The following is a 20,210-nucleotide window of genomic DNA, read 5'->3' on the forward strand; positions in this document are numbered from 1 at the left end:
ACAGCCGGCTGACAGCGAGATTCCTTCCTACTGGGCTGGTTTGTTGCTGCAGGCCATTTAGAACCCATTCCTTTGTAATTGCTTTATTCCTTCTCATTTCACAATAACCAAGCCTTTCTGTATATTTCTTGCGTGTCTGACTTCCACTTAACTCGCCCATTGGTGAGGTGTGATACTGTTACAGGAGCTCCCTTGCTGACTTTCAATGATTCGTGTCTATGGAAGGGATGCGTATACATGGTACTTGGTGAATACAGAAGAGGTGCCCTTTTTGCTTCCTTGGGTATCGCAGTTTTCATAAAGTGAGCGGTGTCGCTAGACCTGAAGGGCTCCGATTCAGGCTCTATCAGTGTAGATCACAGTTCTCACAGTACAAATGAAACCCCACTCCTTTCTTCGCCTCATTAACGTCAGGGTTCAGTACTTGAACCACTGTGTCTCTTCTTTTAGACCTTAAGGCATTTCTCCCATCCGAGGGTCCACAATGCAGAAAAACATTTCAAGTCTGCTTGAACAATTCATTCTTCAGTCATCTGTCTGTATGTCTCCTGAATTCAGACTCCCATAATGAGCAAAGCAGGTTGAAATCAGCCTCTTCATTTCATTACTAATCATGGGATCACTCTCTATGTAGCATGCAGTTAAGACCAAACATATTGATTGCCCCTTTTTCAGGCAAAATAAACTAGGAAATGCAGTCTGTGAGATTAAGCCACCCACCAAGAATCATTTAATGGGTCTGCTGTGACTCAAACTGTTCTGTCATAAATGGATTCGAGTTGGGACAGGAAAAACATCTGATTGGCTAGCTCTAGGAGAGATGAAATTCAGCCCGTGGGTCTTCTGTAGAGTGCTAAAAGTGTGTCCTACACTGTTGAGATTATAACCCGAGAGAACAAAGCCCAGCAGCTCCCTCCCCCACAGTGAGAAAGGTGGGAATGGGCGCGTGCCTCTTGGACCTTTTCCTTGTATTCCCTCATCCCCAAATTTCTCAGAAGGCGAGCCATGCCCTGCCTCATGGTGCTACCTTCTCGGTGTCCTACCTCTCTAGAAAGGCCTATAAAGAACTTTTCACAGTTTCGGACTTTTAGTCAGAACCTTTCCATGAGTCACTTTCCCTGTTATCTGGATACATTTATGCCCAAACTTGGTAGCTCTAGAGTTGTTCTGCAAGGAATCTCTCCCTGCCAGAGCTGTTTACATTCTGTCGCGCCTTCCAGGAAGAGAGAGTTCCTGGTTGGCTGACTGGTGGCAAGCAATGACAGGAAGTCAAAGAAAATGATGAATAGAGAGGGTGGAGCATCTGGGCTCTCTGAGTAAATGTCTCCTGTCCGTGAGACATGAGTAAACTTGAATAGTCACCATTCATCAGTTCTGATGGCTGTTTCTACTGACCGCTTCAGGATCCCATCTGACCAGGAGCAGACAGTACTCACACACTCTAGAATTCTCAAATACTGAACATTTAATAAATTTGGATTCTTATTGCTAGAGTTCAAAGGGATCCTTCATGTAAGAGACTAGTTTGTGTCCTTACTAAATCCACCCAGGTAAGGGGCTTGCTCATTCTGGTGACTTATAGATCACTCTCCCTCTTCTCAGACACAACAGAGACGCATGAGAAGCTGGTGTGTGTGTGTGTGTGTGTGTGTGTGTGTGTGTGTGTGTGTGTGTGTGGTATAGGTCCCAAGTTCAATGTGGTTTTGAGACAAATTTCCTTTTCCCAATCTCGGGTATCTCAGAGTTCAGTTTAATTGAAATGACAGAAATAATACATATTGTACGTAACATATCTGTGGTCTTAAGCCTTATAGTGTTTATTTCTAATTCTAGGGTGCAATTAAAAGGAACTTATCCAGTAAGTATATCTTAGCTCCCAGAAATAGAGTATGGCTTGGCAGAAGGAATAGTTCCTTGGATCTTGGAGTATATTTGCATTCAAATTGCAGTTTGGGGAATTGATTTTTAAGACTTAAAAAACATAGTGAAGATTTCTTTTTTGATGTAGAGTATCTGGTTCTGAATAATGCTCAAATTGTCAAAACGAATATGTTTTTGGAAAAACACTGGCGCTTCCTCCCTTCTATTTGCCAGCTCTGACTGTATCATTAAGCCTAGAAATTGATTTAATCAAATGTGTTTGATCAGATGCTCTTACTAGGGACGGGGAGAATGGGACTGTAGAGGGAAGTAAAGGCAGATACAACTTATCCATTCTTAACCTTATTAGCTATAAAATGTCCAGCCCACCAAAGTGAGATATGATACAGTTTATCATCTATAGGATCTGCTATCTCCTCCTGCCACATGCAATGTATCCTAGGAAAATCTAAATTCATTCTTAAAGGTGCAACAGTTTCTTGCCATGAAAAGAGCAGGGTGAGGACTGAATCTGTGTACTATGGGCATGTAGCCTGGATAAATTATTCCTTCATGGTAACTGAGAACCAGAACCCATCCAGGCAGCAGGCTTTGGAGAATGGCAGGCTGTTCCTCTGAGCTCTATAGCATACAGTCTTCAGCTGTTGGCTTGTTTATGGTTGTTCTTTGGTTAATGAGGTTTTACAAATGACAGAGAAATCCTACTCCACATGGCAGATATATGGCTGCCACATTGCCAGGAGAGAGGGGTTTGTTTTGCTCTTGCCATGTTATTGATGAGATTTAAATCTCTGAGTGTTCCCAAACATAGCTCATATGACACACCAGAAGAGACTGCCAAAGATAAGCCTAAAAAGGTCCTTTGTCCTATGTGTCAGGTGAAGAAGTTGCAAGACCCAGGCGTTCCACCCCAACTCCAGAACTTACAAGGTAAGCATGGAAGATACTGGCTGCGTTTTACTAACCATGAACTTTTAATATTCAGCAAATATCCTCCAGGCCTTTGTGAATGAAGGGCCTAACATGTGTGAGTTCATATATTCCTAGCATGGGCCAAATATGCTGTCATTTCTCATATATGCATATAACTGTAAGTGTCTGCATTTGTCTATAGTAGAATTATGGTCTACTCACTGATGAGTTCTTCATAAGGGGGACTTTTCATTTCAGGAATGTTCATCTGAGATACATTATATTGCTGATGCATTCCAAGTTACATACCAAAAGAACCTCATATTTTGTGGTTCTTTCTTTTCCCCCACCAATTATTGTATAGCATGGTGGATTCTTTGAAGTGTTATATAGATAATGTTTCCCAAAGTGATAGTTAGCTACATCTCTTTAAAATTAGGACTCTGCTGTCTCATCTTCTACCAACCTCTTTTTTCCTCTTCAACCTTCACCTGCATGACACTCACACAGAAATCATTAGTCTCCCTGATGGGAATCAGGTCTGGAGAAGGTATGGAAGCAATTATGCGACGCTTGCTCTATAATCAGACTAGAATCATAGTTAAGAGGAAAGATGAGATATCACAATACCCTCTCTAAGCTGCACTCAGTTCAGGACATTACTGGTTTGTTAAGTGGAAGGGGGCAAGATGAAATTAGAAGCTGAGTATCCCAGGCTTTTTTTTTTTTTATTCTAAGGCAAACTTCCTGGGTACCACTTAAATAGCCCATTGCCTGACTTTCATCAAACTGCATTATCTGTAAGAAATAAGGTGATACATTGGTTGGGATTGCGATTGCTGTGATAAAATACCATGACTAAACAGAACTTGAGAAGGAAAATGTTTAACAGTCCATCAACAGAAGTAGTCGAGGCTGGAACCTGGAGGCAGGAACTGAAAGAAGAGGCTGTGGAGGAATGCTGCTTACTGGCTTGTTCCTTCATGGCTTGCTCTAACTATTTCCTTCCAGGACCCAAGATCACAAGCCCAGGGATGGAATCACTCACAATAGACTGGGCCCTCCTATCAATTATCAATCAAGAAATGACCCCACAAAAAATCCTATAGAGACATTTTTCTCAATTTAGATTCTTTCTTCCTCAGTGGCCTAAGCTTATGTCAAGGTGACCTAAAAACTAGCCATGACAAGTATAGATTTTTAGGTCAAGCATGTTGGCACAAACCTGTAGCCCTAGCACAAAGGAAGAAAAGGTGTAAGCATTGTGAGTTAAATTTAATACAGCCTGGGTTTTATAAGAAACTGTCTCAAAACCATAAAAAGTTCATGTGACAGAAAGGTCCCTTGTAGTAAACTGGCATTTGTAATACGTTACTTCCATGTGTAAAGACTTACCCTTCATAATGTTTCTGTTGACCCTGCACATGAGCCTCTATTAGGAGCACAGGCTATCTCCCACCATGATCCTTTTGCACGTGACATCATGCTGTACTTTCTAAGCCCAACAGAAGCTTCATACACACATGTCCATTCCTGTGCACACAAATGCACATTTGTTTAAACAAGGAAAGTAAATGTTTGTATATGGTTTCAAGCATTAATTTTTGATGTTTAATTTATATTCTCTTCTCTCTGTATATTCTGCCCTCCCCTTAAAAAAATGCATGATTTAGCAAGAAGCCTCTGGATGACACTCTGGCCCTTGCTCCCCTCTTTGGTCCACCACTAGAATCAGCTTTTGATGAGCAGAAGATGGAAGGTAGGGAACTGCATGTCTACAGCACTGCTGTCCCATTACTTCTCCAAGGTAAACATACATAGTTGAAGTGTATTGTGAATGTACAATCAGGCCATCACGGTGGAACAAAGGCTCCAAGGGAAGTATGCTCTCTCTCAGTTTAGTTGAAAGCATCTATTTTAGGATTTGAAATTGTACTCCCAGAATAACTAAAAGCTAACAAATTTACTCCTGAAAATAGGCTGGTAAGAGTGAATGCAGATCTATACAACTCCTTACGGGGTAAACGCAGTTGGAGAGGCATGAGCATGAACGCAAATGGACAGTGGGCTTCTCACCATTGGGAGCGAAGCCTCTCTGATGCCATTTGCTGTTTTCCTGCTCTTCAGGACAGTGTCAATGGGATAGCTCACAGGTCTACTGGCTCAAGACCCAGGGAGCACTGCCAACCATTCAGCAATGCTATGAGAGAAATATCTTAATTTCTGTTATTAGCTTGAGGTTGCCTACTAAATACATACTCTATAATCAGGTATTTAAATCTTTAAAGTAAACCAAGTTTTTGAAGGGCTATAAATAATATATACTTTATTGATATAAACTACCACCTTTAAAAGATCTATTCTGTATTTGAATTTTATTTATGCCCAATGTATATATTTCCAATAAATGGCCTTGATATTACTGAATGTCATTTAAAAATATTTGACTTAAAACCTCTAAATAAGGGCTAGATATAGCCCCACATTTATGGAAATATGGTTAAGATCATATGCTACACCTGCAAAGGACTCAAATTCAGTTCCCAGTACTCATATTGAACAGCTCACAACTGCCTGTGACTCCAGCTTCAGGGGACTCAGCCCTTTCTTCTCAATTCCAAAGGCCCCTGCATTCACCTGTGCATGCCCATAGACTTATATACATATGCACATAATTTTAAAATACTATCTTTCTTGTGATAAGATAGTAATGCTCTAGGCTCCATTAGACAAATGTCCTTAAGACTTACCAGATGTAGTGGAGCACGCCTTTAATTCCAGCACTCCGGAGGCAGAGGCAGGCAGACCTCTATGAGATCTAGTCCAGCCTGGTCTACAGAGTGAGTTCCAGGACATCCAGAGCTACATAGGGAGACTCTGTCACAAAAGACTTATGTGGGTGGTAGGTAGACAAGTGGACTAAGCTAAAGTAACAAAGCAATTTCAAAGTGCAGTAATGAAGATAGAATTTATCCCTTGCTAATGTTATAGAGGTAGCTAGCCATAGGGTGTTAGGGCTAGTCCTTAGCCATCAGTGGTTACCTTCATCTCTGAGTCCAAGGACTTGCTCCTGCTCGCATCACTCCAGTAGGTGCCAAAGACACTGACATCTGTTACGAGAACAAACTCTAAATTCTAAACACATCACAAAGCTCATTGCAGAGAATTTGGTGTAACATGGCCAACTAAAACTCCTTTTTCTATGAAGACTGGCTCTGTAGCAACAAGCCACGCCTGGGTGCTTTCAGTGATGTAGTGAGACAAATTTATAAAATGCATTCCTAAATCCCGTCTTGGTGGCATTACGCTTGTAACCTAGAACTGTAGCCTTAGGGGAAGGCCGTCGTTTGGACTACTAAGTCATCTATGGTCAGTCTCATTTTTCGTACAGAATTCTAAGGTGACCGGGGGTGAGAGCTGGTATGTTGCATTTGAATTTGCCCATTTAAGGAATTCCATAAGCATATGAAAATATCTTCGCTGAAAATAGAAACAGATTTTTAAAATCTAGGTTATCCCCCCCCCACATTGAGCCTATGGAAGCAATATTGTTCCCAGCACTCCCTGCAAGGAAGCTTGTGATGGAGCAGACATATATCTGAACTCTCTGAGAAGTCTTGCTTGACTGCCCTTCTGGCTTTAGCCACTGGACTTCCACAAAATTCTGGCATTTTCACCATCCACACCAACCCTTCCCCTGGCTAATCCCCTCTTTCTTAGCATCTCAGACAAGATAATCTTACTACTTCAGACTGATATTACTATCGTTATTATATGCATTGGGCAGAAATAAAATTCAAATATAGATCTTTCTAAAGGAGATATATCAAAATACATATTTATAGCCCCTCAAAACCATGGTTAATTTTAAAGACTTATATACTTAACTATAGAATATGTATTTAGTAGGCAACCCAATATGTATTTAATGGCAGAAATGAAGATATTTCTCTCATAGCATCGCTAAACGGCTGGCAGTGCTCTCTTTCTGGGTGGTGATGTTGGTTGCTTAGGAGACCTAGGAAGCAAAGAGCTGTGACTGCATCAGATCTCGGCTCCTCTGCTCTTTCTATGGTCAAGTGTTTGAGAACATTAATCACTGGATTTTTTTTTTTTTTTTTTCTCCCCCAAACAGCACTGACTTTTACCACGTGGTGGTGCTGTAAGAATGAAAGACAAAATAACAGCCTCAGATGAGGGCTTCCTTTACTGTTTTCATGCATGCATGTGTTTGTACCCTGCCACCTTCTTCATCCCTTTCAGGTTGAATAATATCCTCCTGAGGTTATTATTGTCACCCCTTCCCACTTCGGGAAGAATGCTCAGAGGGGTTAAGTGCCTTGCCCAAGATTCTACCGTAATCTAGAAACTACACTGAAGTCCACATCCAACTTGTTTCCTCCACTGTACAATGAATAGCAATGCGCTTACTGAAAAAGACTGGTGATTTCCACGTGAACTACAGCAACACAAAGAAAACTGTTTTAAAATCACAGCTCTTAGATCAATACCTAGCTGCCTTGATCTGCTTCACACATCTAAAGAACTATTCATTTTCTGATTGCTGGAATGGCGAGATGGTTCAGTGGTTAAGAGCACTGACTGTTCTTTCAGACAACCTGAGTTCAATTCCCAGCACCCACATGGTAGCTCATAACCATCTGTAACTCCAGTTCCAGGGGATCCAATTCCCTCTTCTGGCCTTTTCTAGCACCAGGCAACACACATGGTACACAGACATACATGAAGGTAAAGCACCCATACATATAAAATAAAATTTTAATTTTTAAAAAAAATTCTGGTTCTCTCAAAATGTTCAACAAGCATCTTTAGAATAATTATTCCTCTTTATGATGCTGTAAAGGGTTAAGAGACTGAACAATCTTTAAAAATAGGAACCACTGTACAGAATCCAGATATTTTCAACACTGAAGTATATTCATAGAACTCTTTAAATAAACCAGCTAACAACAAAATAACTTCTTGAAGTAACTTCTACAATTTTGGAATGGTACACGGAAATGGGGACAGTATGTGTAGTGGCATCTGGAATGTCCTTAGGTGACCAACCAGGAAGAAGATGTAGGTTCTATTTGGATTTTCGCTTAACTTAGCTCCATATACATACACACAGATAACCCTTGCTCCCCCACACACCATGCTTCTTGTTCCTGTTCTCTGCCTAAAGAGTGTGTGGATCACAGGCACACTCCTAAATTAAACTTCTAGGATGAGTGAAGGCAAAGGGATTATGTTTTGAAACTCGACTTTAATGGAAGTTCTAAACGCTTGTTTGAACTTACCCTGAGAAATTCTATTTTCATGTTTCCAGTTCTTTTAGATCAGCCTGAGATATGGGGTTCAGGCCAACCAGTGAACCCAAGTATGGAGTCACCAAAGCTAGCAAGACCTTTTCCCACTGGAAGTAAGTTATGTATCTACTCATCTTGCTCTCTGACTGCATAGTAAAAGTTTTAGACCACTCCTAGAAGGCCTGGGTCAATAGTACTTGAACTTAAAAAGAGGCATTACTATCCAACAGATCAGGTTCCTTAAGCAGGGATAAAGAATGAAGTGGCACTGTTAGACTTGAGGTAGCCCCTCTTATGACAACTTACATGCTCCATTGTTTGACCATCTCTCCTGTGTGACTGTGTACAAAAGAGTATGCATGGAGGAAGCCAGGACATATGTAGCAGAGGATGGCCTTATCTGGCATCAATGGAAGGGGGGGGGAGGCTTGATGCTCTAGCACAGGGGGATGCTAAAGGGGTGAGGAGGGAGTGGGTGAATGGGTAGAGGAGCACCCTCATAGAAGCAAAGGGGAGGGAGAAGAGGGGGGATGGGATGGGAGATTTGTGGAGGGGTAACCGGGAAGGGGGATATAATTTGAAATGTAAACAAATAAAATGATTAATAAAAAAAATAAAGAAAAAAAAAGAAATTAAGCTGAAGGCCTGGGACAGCCACACCACATGAACACTGAACAAGTCCAGCTGGGTCTCATCTAGTCCCAAGAGAACAACTGAGACCACACAGGACAGAGGGAACCCATAGACAGGAAAGACCTCCTGGAAAGCAAGACAAACAGGCTTGCTAACAGCTGCTGGTTCTAGTCCATCAGACTGGAGAGGGTCCCAAGAAGCCTTGTAAACCCCTTACCTGTGATGAACTGGATGAGCTGAGCTGAATGGGTTCCTCACTAGGTCAAGCTTGCTGCCCATGGACTTATGAAGTCTCCATCGGTAGAAACACTCAGCAGGCTGTGTATAGTGGGGACTCCTTAGAATAGTCATGGGAGGAATGGAGTTTAGGGAAAGGGATCTGGGGAGTAAAGGAGGTCTAAGGGCCTTGTTTATGCACTGATACTCACCAGCAAGTACTTTCTCCAGCCCAGGACCTTCAGGGATTCCTTTTTGGTGTTTAAAATCAACCATAGGAATTAGCCAAGGGAATTCAGAATTAAAGGCTAAAAGGGAATGTTGTTGGGAATGTTGTCACTATAAGGCCATGTAATCCAGCCTTTGTAAAAACTATTTTCCTCAAAAAGAGGTGGGAAAAGTAAGAGATGGCTTGAACTGTAGAGGCACGATTCTGAGTGCTGCTTATCCATGCACTTGGAATACAATATACAGTGCCAATGAAAAGGTCCTGTAGCGGGGGGTGGGGGTGGGGGTGGGCGGGAATACCTTCCTTTACAGATCTGAATTATCCTAGAAATTATTCCTAGAAAAGTGGCAAGAAAATTTTAAAAGTCATTTGGCGATAATGTGTTGGAACTTCAGAGTTGAGAACTGTAGATTCTGCATGTCCACTTAGCACAGCCAAGACTGCTATTCAAAGTTCTGCTTGCTTTGTAGTTACAGTGTGCATGCTCCTCTTCAGTGTTAGGCCTTATGGTATCTGGCTATCTGATTTTTTGTTTTTTATTTATTTATTTATTTATTTATTTATTTATTTATTTATTTATTTTTGGTTTTTTCGAGACAGGGTTTCTCTGTGTAGCCCTGGCTGTCCTGGAACTCACTCTGTAGACCAGGCTGGCCTCGAACTCAGAAATCCGCCTGCCTCTGCCTCCCGAGTGCTGGGATTAAAGGCGTGCGCCACCACGCCCGGCTGGCTATCTGGTTTATGTTATGATATCTAGTGATTACCATCTTGACCTTTTATAGATGTGATGAGTAAGAAGCAGAATCTCTGATTGGCTCCTGACTTCCACAGGAAACTATTCACTTGCAGAAGGATTTTTTGACAGCTCATAGCTAACATTAAAAACCTCTTATCTGGCTGGAGAGATGGCTCGGTGGTTTTAGAGCACTTGCTGCTCCTGTAGAAAACCTGGATTTGGTTCCCAGCACCCTCGTGGCTGCTCACAGCTCTCTGTAACTCCAACCCCGTAGGACTGGACACTCTCTTCCGACTGCCAGGGGCACTCACAATGTTGCACATACATGCAAGCAAACCTACACATAAAATAAAATTACTTTAAAGAATTACTTATCCATGAGCTTTAAGAAAGGAGGGATATAATATGTAGCTATATGATATTATTATATATTGTACGGTGTTATAATCATACAACATATTATAATATATTAAATTATATATTATATCCTGCCTTTCTATATTGAAGCATATATGAGGCATTTATGTATAAAATAACACTGGGGATGAAGAGGGGAGGAATGTCAGGAAGACACTCTTCCTGTGTGCAAAGGGTGCAGAGGACTCATCAGGGCTTCCTAGCTTTGGGCCCACTTGGATCATTCTGATCTCAGGATATGAAAGAGTCCACACTTGGGTGAAGTTAGGGTGGGTTTATGACAATTGTGTGAACTCTTGAATCTACCAAACACATCAGATGAGAAAATAACATATATTTTTAAAAAAATTTACCTGTTGGAAGAATTATTCCTAAATTTTATCTACAAAATGAGAAATGCTATTCAAAAGGATGGATCTTCTGGTAGGGGCCAAAAGGTTCTTCCTTTTTTAATCCTGGGGCTTTATTTCATAAGAGTAGCTGTTGGGAATATTTATTTATTCTTTGACCCATGACATAAGATGGTCCTCACTTCCTAAGACATACCAAGATTGTTAAAGCATAGTGCTGCCAAGTCTGTCAGACACACTGTATCCAGCCCAGATCGAAAGTCCTCTGTGGACCCCCCTTGGGACCAGTACTGTTTCCCTGATCACCCCCTGCACTGGAGCTCTGTGTGACCAGGATTCGTGTTCAGTCACAGTTCCCCCCCCCCCTCCCGTGAGCAGAGCCAATGTTTACTCAGCACAGTGCCCCTGGCTCTCAGTAAAGGAATTGAATGTAACTGTGGCTTGATGTTTGTTGAATGAATAAAATGTTAATGATGATGTTTAGGGCCCTTTGAAGAACTATGGGCATAGGATGGAGGAGTCTGCATACCGTCTGTCTCTTGGGTGTCCTAGTCAGGGTCATCACTGCTTCGATGAAGCACCATGACCAAAGGCAACCTGGCAGGAAAGAGTTTATTTGGCTTACAAGTCCTGACTCACCTTCCACTGAGAGAAGCCAAGGAAGGAACTCAAACAGGGTGGAAATCTAGAGGCAGAAGCTGATGCAGAGGCCATAGAGGGGTGCCGCTTACTGGCTTGCTTCCCATGACTTGCTCAGCCTACTTTCTTGTAACACCCAGGACCACCAGCTCAGAGGTGGCCCTACCCACAATGGACAGTTACTGATTTAAAAAACAAAACAAAACTCTACAGGCTTGCCTGCAACCCTATCTTATGGAGCCATTTTTCCAATTGAGGTTTTCTCTTCTCTTCTCCATTATATCTAGTTGATATAAATTAGCCAGCACACTTTCTATAGCCATTTTTAAACATTTAGACCAGGACTAGCCCATTTCCAAGACTAGGGGTCTAGATAAAAGCCCAAATCATGTGTCTTTTACTTTGTTGTATAATTTTGGAAGAATGTGATAACTGACATGTTGTTCTCTCTTTATAGCACCTCCACCTCTGCCTCCAAAAACTGTACCAGCCACCCTGCCTCGAACAGGCTCCCCCTTAACAGTTGCAACAGGTAAACTAGAATCTTTACGGCTCTGAAATGATGTGGCAAACACAGCCACGGCCTTGGACTGCAACGTGCCCTTGATGTTGGAAAGTGCAGGCTGTGCTAAAAACACACAGTGTCGGTGTTGAATTTCCATTTCACTGCAAGTTCTTGTGCTGACTTACTGTAAGGTACACTCTCGGTCTTCATGAGTACTCAAACGCTCACTTTTCCTTCAACGTAATTTTATGTGATGAGGGGGCCACACAAGTTATAGAGTAAAATAGCCATAAAACAAAAACAAAAAAAATCAACTGTTTGGTTTACTCCATGTCTGACTGTTGACTCTCATCTGAATGATGTGGAAATGAAGTCTCGAAGCACTGTTTGTATCTTGCAAGTCTTTAAGCCTTTTGTTAGAACTAACATTTATGAATTGTTCGTGTTTAAAAACCTTAGTGGGTCCCAGAATGAGCAGTATACTGGTGGAGGGGTTATTGTCCCCACATGCCATTCACATAGTCATTTCCCTGCAAAAGCTGGAGTAATCATTACAAAGTATGGCAAGGAATTGCTGTAAACTATTTTATACATAACACTTCTGAGGCACCGCTTTTCCTTCCTATAAAAATCAATACTATGCATTCATGCAATTTATAATCTGCTAGGTCTTATTGGACAAGCAATTCAAAAATGGTGATGGTGATTTGATTTACCTGGGCCCTAGAATGTGGCTCTTTATCACCTTTGGAGTCCTCGGCTGTCTCTGCAGCCTGGTGAGTTTGATAGAGACAGAACAGGGAAACAGAAAGTTAGGCACAGTCATTTACGAAATTTATACTGACTCAAGCCCAGTAGAGAGTCATCAAAACCATCATAAACCAGGTATTTGCGAGTTCAGCTGTTTGGAGACCCTGTGTTTCCACATAAATTGTGACAGCAACAAAATTATAACTTATTGCCAGCCATGCACAATGCTGCCCCATTTATCTGTGGCTGTGGAGCCTTGGAAATACAAACAGAAGTATGGAAATACCAAGCCAGTGCTTATAGCCCATGAGTCATTTACAAGTAAAATGGGGCCTGGCTGTGCCTTCCACCTATTTAGATAGCAATTTCTAATTTAAATAACCTCATTATTGTTTAAAAGAAAGAAAAAGGACTATTCTCCAAATTGTAATTTCAAATATTTATACTTCACTGGAGAAGTCAGGATTTTTATTTTCCATATATATATTGAAAATATATATATATATATATATATGTATGTATAGATATAGATGTATATTGAAAAGAATATACTGCTAATATTTAAGCAAAATGAAATTTTCTTCATACTTGAGAAAGCTATGCATCTCAGTCACTACTGGTTTGTTAACAAGCTCAGCTTTGTGAGAAAAGAAAAATCTAAAAATGTTTCAATGGTGTTTTTCTCCTCTGTTAAACAGGTACACATATAACATTTCTAATCAGTAGCAAATGCCTTGCTGTGCCCCCTGTGTGTGTTGTGTGTGAAGTGGTGTGTGTGTGTGTGTGTGTGTGTGTGTGTTTGTGTGTTTGTGTGTATTCATGTGGGGTTATCATCTTAAGTACACTTTTTTTGTGTTTCTGGTATATTTAAAGTAAATCTGTAGCTAAATGTGATGTCCTGTTTTGTTTTTGCTTTGTGTCTTTTCAATTAGCGGAGATTATCATTAGTTCCACCAAACATTTGTTAACACCCTAGACTGGAGACACTTTGTAAAGATGAGGACGGTTTTCAGAGCTCAAATCTTTGTGACCACCGTTATGTGTATTCAGCAGACCAGCTTTTCAGAAGTGCCCTCCCTTTGGGTAGCTGCCCTTTCAGAGCCTGAAGGTCTCTGTGACCCTCGTACTATCTTTTCAAAATGATCACTGCTACTCCACTTGAGAGGCATATCATGCTCAGCATTTTAAATAATGGGGAGGTGGTCAGCCACAGTCACCTTACAAAGGAGGGGCCTTACAGTGGCCCAGAAATAGGATGCTCATGTATTGAATTGAGCGTCCACTTGCCCCTCGCCTTTCAGTGCTTAAGTCAATAAAGGTATTTTTACACCATGAAGGAGTAAAATCGGAGGCACCTTACAAGGTGCTATATGTAAGTTTTGCCTCCTCCCTCCTTCTAGCCCCTATACAGATAATAGTAAGAGTTAATAAAATTTAAAATCAACTACTTTAACCACAGGAAATGACCAGGCAGCCACAGAGGCCAATATTGAGAAACTACCATCCATCAGTGACCTGGACAGCATTTTTGGGCCAGTGTTGTCCCCCAAGTCTGTTGCTGTTAATACTGAAGAGAAGTGGGTCCATTTTTCTGATGCATCCCCGGAACATGTTACTCCAGAGTTGACTCCAAGGGAACAGGTGGTGACCCCACCAGCTGCATCAGACATCCCAGCTGACTCCCCAGCTCCAGGCCCACCTGGCCCCCCAGGCTCCACAGGTCCCCCAGGGCCTCCTGGTCCTCGCCATGTACCATCTCCGCTCAATTTAGAAGAAGTCCAGAAGAAAGTCGCTGAGCAGACCTCCATTAAAGATGATTACTTAGAAACGCTCTCATCTCCTAAAGAGTGTGGGTTGGGACAGAGAGCAACTCCACCTCCCCCACCACCACCCACCTACAGGACTGTGGTCTCGTCCCCCGGACCTGGCTCGGGCAGTGGTACGGGGACCACCAGTGGTATGTCTTACTGTTTGAGTGTGCTTCGTGTGCTGGGGAATGGCCGTGGCTGCTGCGATGTGAGAGCAACACCCCCCCCTCCTGCCTGGCAACTGGCTGTAGGGCTTCTGCCATTCCTCCTTTGGTCTGGTGTCGTGTGGCCCTGTGGCATGTTCTAGTCCATTGAATGCTCCAGTTGAGTCCAAGCCTGTGAATGTGTCCTGTCCTGCACTCCCAGTCCTGGGAGTGCCCTGACTCTTACCCTACAGTTAGGAGGTATGGAGGGGGGTTGTTTGTTTTCGTATAAAGAAAGCTGTGATATCATTGTTTAGAATTCCAGAAAGTTCTAGAAGGATAGATGTCACAGCAAGCAGATTACAGGTTAAATGTCTGATTTTTTTTTTTTCCTTTTGGTCAGATGCCTCCTGGGGGCCCTACAGTTTATAAGTCAAAGTGTGGGGAGGAGATACTTGAGAACCACCATTGGATGAGTTATCATGCCTCCCTTATACTAAGCCTCATGACCAGGCATGACGTCAGCCATCAGAGTCTGACATTCATCAAGCCACCATGCCAGCTCTGGGGGTAGTGATAGACAGTGGGACTTAGGATGTGAACTCACCCTTTGAATTTCTTTCGTTTTTTCTCTCTTTCTCATTCTTATTTGAAACTGTATTTTGTGTTTCCTGATTGTAACACAGTAGGAACACTTGCTGTGTACACCAAGAAAATACCAGGATTTTTCCATACCAGTTACCCCACTGCCCAGTCACTCGATGAGAGCCTCGGTTCCCCTTTCCTCTGTATGAGGGCTCAGTCTCAGCACATCCCAGGAGGTCGTGAATGCCACTTTGATATTAGCCTGGAAAGGGGCCACCAAGTGTGAGGGACTTCACTCTAGAACAAGACAAAGGGCATTGACCTCTATCTTAATCCCACTGCTGCATCTTTTCAGGGTGTCCTCCGGGGCTTGCTCTGTGTCTACAGATACACCTGTGTTTTGTAAAGTGACAGGTTCTAAGGACATCAGAGTGGGCTGGATTAACCATGTGCTCCCCTAAGAAAGGAAAGTGCTCAATACTTACAGAGCAGCAAACAGAACCAGCCAGCATCTTTGCCAGAAGAACCTTAAGAGCTTTTATTATCCAATAATAATAACAGCTGCAATCTCCAGTCCTAAACACCTCACTTCAACCTCACAGTGACCACCTGTATGTAAAATATCCCCCATTTTACATACACCAAAACTGTTTACACAGTTAGCAGTATCAGATTTGGCATTTAGACATTTGGGTTATCTAAATCCAGCACTGAGCTGTTCCTAACCACTGTGTTCTTCAGGTACTTCCCAAAAGTCCAGTCACAAGGCAGACTGAATGCACTTTACTACGGACACAGTGCTATGAGCTCCCAAACGTTCTCAGAAGAGCCCACTCTATGCTTCTCTCTCCGGCAGAGAAGCCTAGAGCAGCCTCTCCATGCAGACATTCCCTTGTAAGGTCTTGTCTAGGATACAAAGCTACATGCTTAGCTGTAAAGGGAGGAAACAGCCTCTTGAGCAGCAATCCTGAAGAAGTCCGTTTCAAAGAGGGCTGTGCCTCCATCAGTTCCTGAGTTGCCCTTGTTTGTGACCTAGGTCCTTAGGGTTATGAAAGGATATTTGGAGAAAGCCATCATCAGCCAGTGGCGGGCCATCATGCACTCCTCGAAGCAAATGCCTTTAATCAGGGGAGTTTGCTGTGCACCTGTGCTCTCCCTTAACTGTCGCCTGGCATATTTAAGCTAATTGGCCACTGATCTGGTGAAGAGAAGAGCTTTTCTTTCTGTTCTGGGATCTTGGACAGTGTGGTTCCTACTTCAGGGATTAGTTTCCATGCCCTTATTTGAACTTATTTTTAAAGTGTAACCAGCAGAGACTATTAATTCTCGCTAAGTGAGCTAGAGAAAGCTACATTCACTTGCATTAAGGGACTGAATTTATAACTGGAAATCTGAACTCGGCTAGTAAAACCCATGAATAAATAAAACTGTAAACCACTATCTCCTTAATTAAGTCCCAGTTAATTCATGACTTCGTCTTTTATTGGTGGAATGTAGACAAACAGCCCAAAATGAAAATTTAGGTTCTCAACAGTAAGATGTTTGAATTCTACTCTTCGTGACACTTAGCCTGGTATGACCACCTTTTCCTAGACATCTCAAGGTGTGCTTAGCCACACCCAGTAAACACTCATCACAGAGGTCTGCTGCTGATCAAGTGTAGACCCTACCCGCCGCATGACAGCATGAAACATTTGGCGCCCAATAATTTGCTCCAATAGACTTAACTTCTTTCAAGCAAGAAGTCCCTAAGCCTCACATAGAGCAGAGTTTCATTGAAATGCTTATTCTTGTCATCTATGTGGTATTCTGGAAACATTCTGCTGGCAAGAGTGGAAGCCAGGGAAAGGCAAGAGTTAGGTTCAGAGTGTCAGGAAACTAACACACTGCCAAACTGTGTTACTCAAAATCACACACACACACACACACACACACACACACACACACACACACACACACACAATGACTTTGAGCACCTAGAGTTGTTTCTTTGAGTTACTGTTGCTGTGATGGAACACCATGATGAAAGCAGCTTGATGAGGCAGGAGTTCATTTGTCTTCCATGTCCTGAGATAAACCAAGGCAAGAACTCAAACAGGATGGGAACCTGGAGACAAGAGCTGATCTGGCAGGCATGGAGGGATGCTGCTTACTGGCTTAGTACTCATGGCTTGCTCATCTTGCTCTTGTATAGAATCCCGGAGAACTGCTGGCCCAGGGTGGTACTCCCAAAATGGGCAGAGCGCTCCCATGTAGGCCTGGCTGCAGCCCAATCTTATGGAGGCATTTTCTCTGTTGATGTTCCCCCCTCTCAGATGACAATATTTTGTGTCAAGTTGACATAAAAGTAGTCAGAGGAGGTTAAATTGATCAAATTAATTGCTGATCTTAGGGAAATAGTAATTAGTTTCATCTGGCAGACCAAAACCCAACACTCAAAGGAGTTAACTCAGTCCTACTCACGAACCTCCTGAGTAGCAGAACTTGGATCTGCTGAAGATCGGTCGGAGTCCATGACCTCTGCCTCTACCAGTTGCTGTCAGCTGCCTCCTCTGCCCCAACCCCCTCCAAACAAACACAGAGGAAGAGACACAACGCATACACCTGTGGTCTTCAGAAACTGGTAGAACTGGGGTTGAGAGCAGCAAGTGGGCCAGAAGCATGTGAGGGTTGCCAATATTGGTAGCACAACTTAAGTCTTAAAGGATGGCTATCCCAGTGTATGTCACATTATCCTTCTTTAGAGTAAACCCTAATAAAGGGTAAAATGAAAGGATGACTGAAGATCAGAGAAGATGAAGATACACAGCTATAGTCCTGCAGCCATAACACCTGAAGTCTGTGAGCAATGTCACAGAAGGATTCGGAGCGCTGGTTCAGTTGTTAGATACTCGTTAGGCCCTGCACATCCCCTGCTAGATCTTGTGGTTCTGGCCAGCAGGGATTAGCCAATGTGTCCTTTAGCTCCTATACATTCCTGTACTGTCTACCTACATAGATTAATCCTACTGCTTCAATAAGAATAATGTGACTTAAGTAAGGAGTCTATAAAAGGAAAACAACTTTTCAAATAACATTTTTCTTTTACTTTTGGCAAAGCCTGCATCAAAAGGCAGTCTTTAGCTTCCTGTGCAGCATCACTTGCCTTGTGTTAGACAGCATCTTAGAGTTTAGCAAACTCAGAAGCTCTTTCAGTTTGAGTTGCTATAAGTACCTTGCAAGGTAGAACATTTATAAATTTTTGAGACACAAAAGCTGAGTCTCAGAGAGGTAAAGATCCCACTCATAGCTCAGAAAAAAGGCATCAAGGCCAGAACTAGGCCTTTTCACCCAACCTATGGCCCTGGTGACAGTCCTGTGGCCCTGGTGACAGTCCTGTGGTCCTGGTGACAGTCCTGTGGCCCTGGTGACAGTCCTGTGGCTCCGGTGACAGTCCTGTGGCCCCGGTGACAGTCCTGTGGTCCTGGTGACAGTCCTATGGCCCTGGTGACAGTCCTCAGCCCAAGCATTGCTAAAAGGGGGTCTTAAATTTCTCCTCTGAAGCTTGTGTTTGCCTGATCTCCATTCAGACTATAGACACATGAACAAACATTTCGGAACACTCCTATTGCAAAAGATAGTCCTAAGACTGGATGAAACACCCCTATCCCCCAAAAAAGTTCTATGAAAACTTCCTACAAAGCTCTGCTGTTTAAGAACATATGTCTATCTCTACACTATCGCTTCTGTCTTCTAAAAATGTGTTAGGCATAACATCTACTTAGTACTCAAGAGAAACTTTTGTAAGTGGGCCTTCATTTTTAAAAAGACTATTTACCAAGTACTAAGAACATTTAGATTAAGAAAGACGTGTGCAAGATGTCAAGGTGCAGGAGGGAGGCGGACTGTATGCAAATCATGGCAGTCCATAGTCTATCTGAGGCTTCAGGAGACGTATATCCTTTGGAGTTAAACACACCATTTGTGCTTTATGATCATGGACATGACGCTAAAAGAACTTCGGTCTTCACTGAGATGCAAAGACATTCTACTGTCAAAGCCAAGCATGAGGATAATGCCACATATGTAAAGCCCTAGCACAGATCCTGGCCAACTGAGGCAAGAGTAAGAGTAGAATTAATGTATGCAGTTGGCGGTGGAAGAGGAGCAGGAACAGTGTCTCCACACTTAGGAGGTAGAAACAATGCAGAGACAAGGCTCAAGATTCCACTCTAAACAAGAGAAGCAAGACTTTCCCCCCAGAGGCTCCCTTGAGATGAAAAATGATTCTGAGGTGGATTTGGCTTCTCAGATTCAAAGTTCTTTGAGAATCTCAGAATCTGGACTGAGGTGCTGGTTTAGGACTCCAGTGATACTGGTTTTATGTTGTGTTGTGTAAAGGAAGTGGATGGAGAAGGGTGGAGGATATGGCAATGGGGATGGGTGGATGTGGAGACAACCGGTAAGATAGGGGTTATGGAAGTGGTGGAGTGTGGAGGCAGCTGGGGAAATGGAGACTGTGGAAGCAGGGGAGAAGTGGAGGCAGCTGGTGGAGGGAATGTGGAGGTGGGAGTGTGGAGGCAGCTGGTGAGGGGGGGCGGGATGTAGAGGCAGAGGAGTATTTTTGTAAAGCAAGATTTCCTGGAATTTCCTTGGCATGATTTTACAACCTGCTGTTTCTAACCAAGCAACAGTTCTGAACAAGAACTGTCTGAACATCAGTTTCACCTCCTGAGGTTTGGGGCCAGGTAGTTCTCCATGCATTCATGACTCGAGATAGACAGGTCCCTGAGCGCCATGCTTGGTGTGCATGCCAGCCTCTGTGTGTCACCCGTGTTTCATATGCTTGTCATGGACAGCCAGAAAAGTAAATCCAAGAGACTTTTCAAAAAACACCAAAGAAACAATCAACAACAACCCCTACTTTAACAGGCCCCCCGGGGACAGTCCGTTCAAAGCGCTTGCTGTGTTTCCGATATAAAGATTCAACACACAAAGGACTTGTGTCCTTTATTCATGACACACATATGAGATAGTGATGAAGTTAGCACTTGGGGTTGATGTAGAATCAACAGCATAATTCTCTACCTGTGTTTAAAAAAGAAAAATCTAGTG

General features: G+C 42.8%; 1 protein-coding gene across 14 annotated transcripts in view; it reads left to right on the top strand.

The window, feature by feature from the left end:
* Sgip1 (SH3 domain GRB2 like endophilin interacting protein 1) overlaps window positions 1-20,210 on the top strand; it is a 213,435-nt gene that overhangs the window by 144,493 nt on the left and 48,732 nt on the right. For 7 of the 14 annotated variants that reach the window (XM_021199555.2, XM_021199558.2, XM_029540377.1 and 4 more), the window contains 6 exons: window positions 1,834-1,858; window positions 2,760-2,811; window positions 4,467-4,552; window positions 8,126-8,218; window positions 11,783-11,857; window positions 14,040-14,537. In XM_021199555.2, coding sequence (XP_021055214.1) covers window positions 1,834-1,858; window positions 2,760-2,811; window positions 4,467-4,552; window positions 8,126-8,218; window positions 11,783-11,857; window positions 14,040-14,537 — 829 coding nt within the window. The remainder of the gene's footprint in view (window positions 1-1,833; window positions 1,859-2,759; window positions 2,812-4,466; window positions 4,553-8,125; window positions 8,219-11,782; window positions 11,858-14,039; window positions 14,538-20,210) is intronic. The other 7 variants (XM_021199559.2, XM_021199561.2, XM_029540380.1 and 4 more) reach the window with 2 other exon arrangements.

The sequence above is a fragment of the Mus pahari genome, chromosome 6 (assembly GCF_900095145.1).
Source record: "Mus pahari chromosome 6, PAHARI_EIJ_v1.1, whole genome shotgun sequence".
Taxonomy (NCBI): domain Eukaryota; kingdom Metazoa; phylum Chordata; class Mammalia; order Rodentia; family Muridae; genus Mus; species Mus pahari.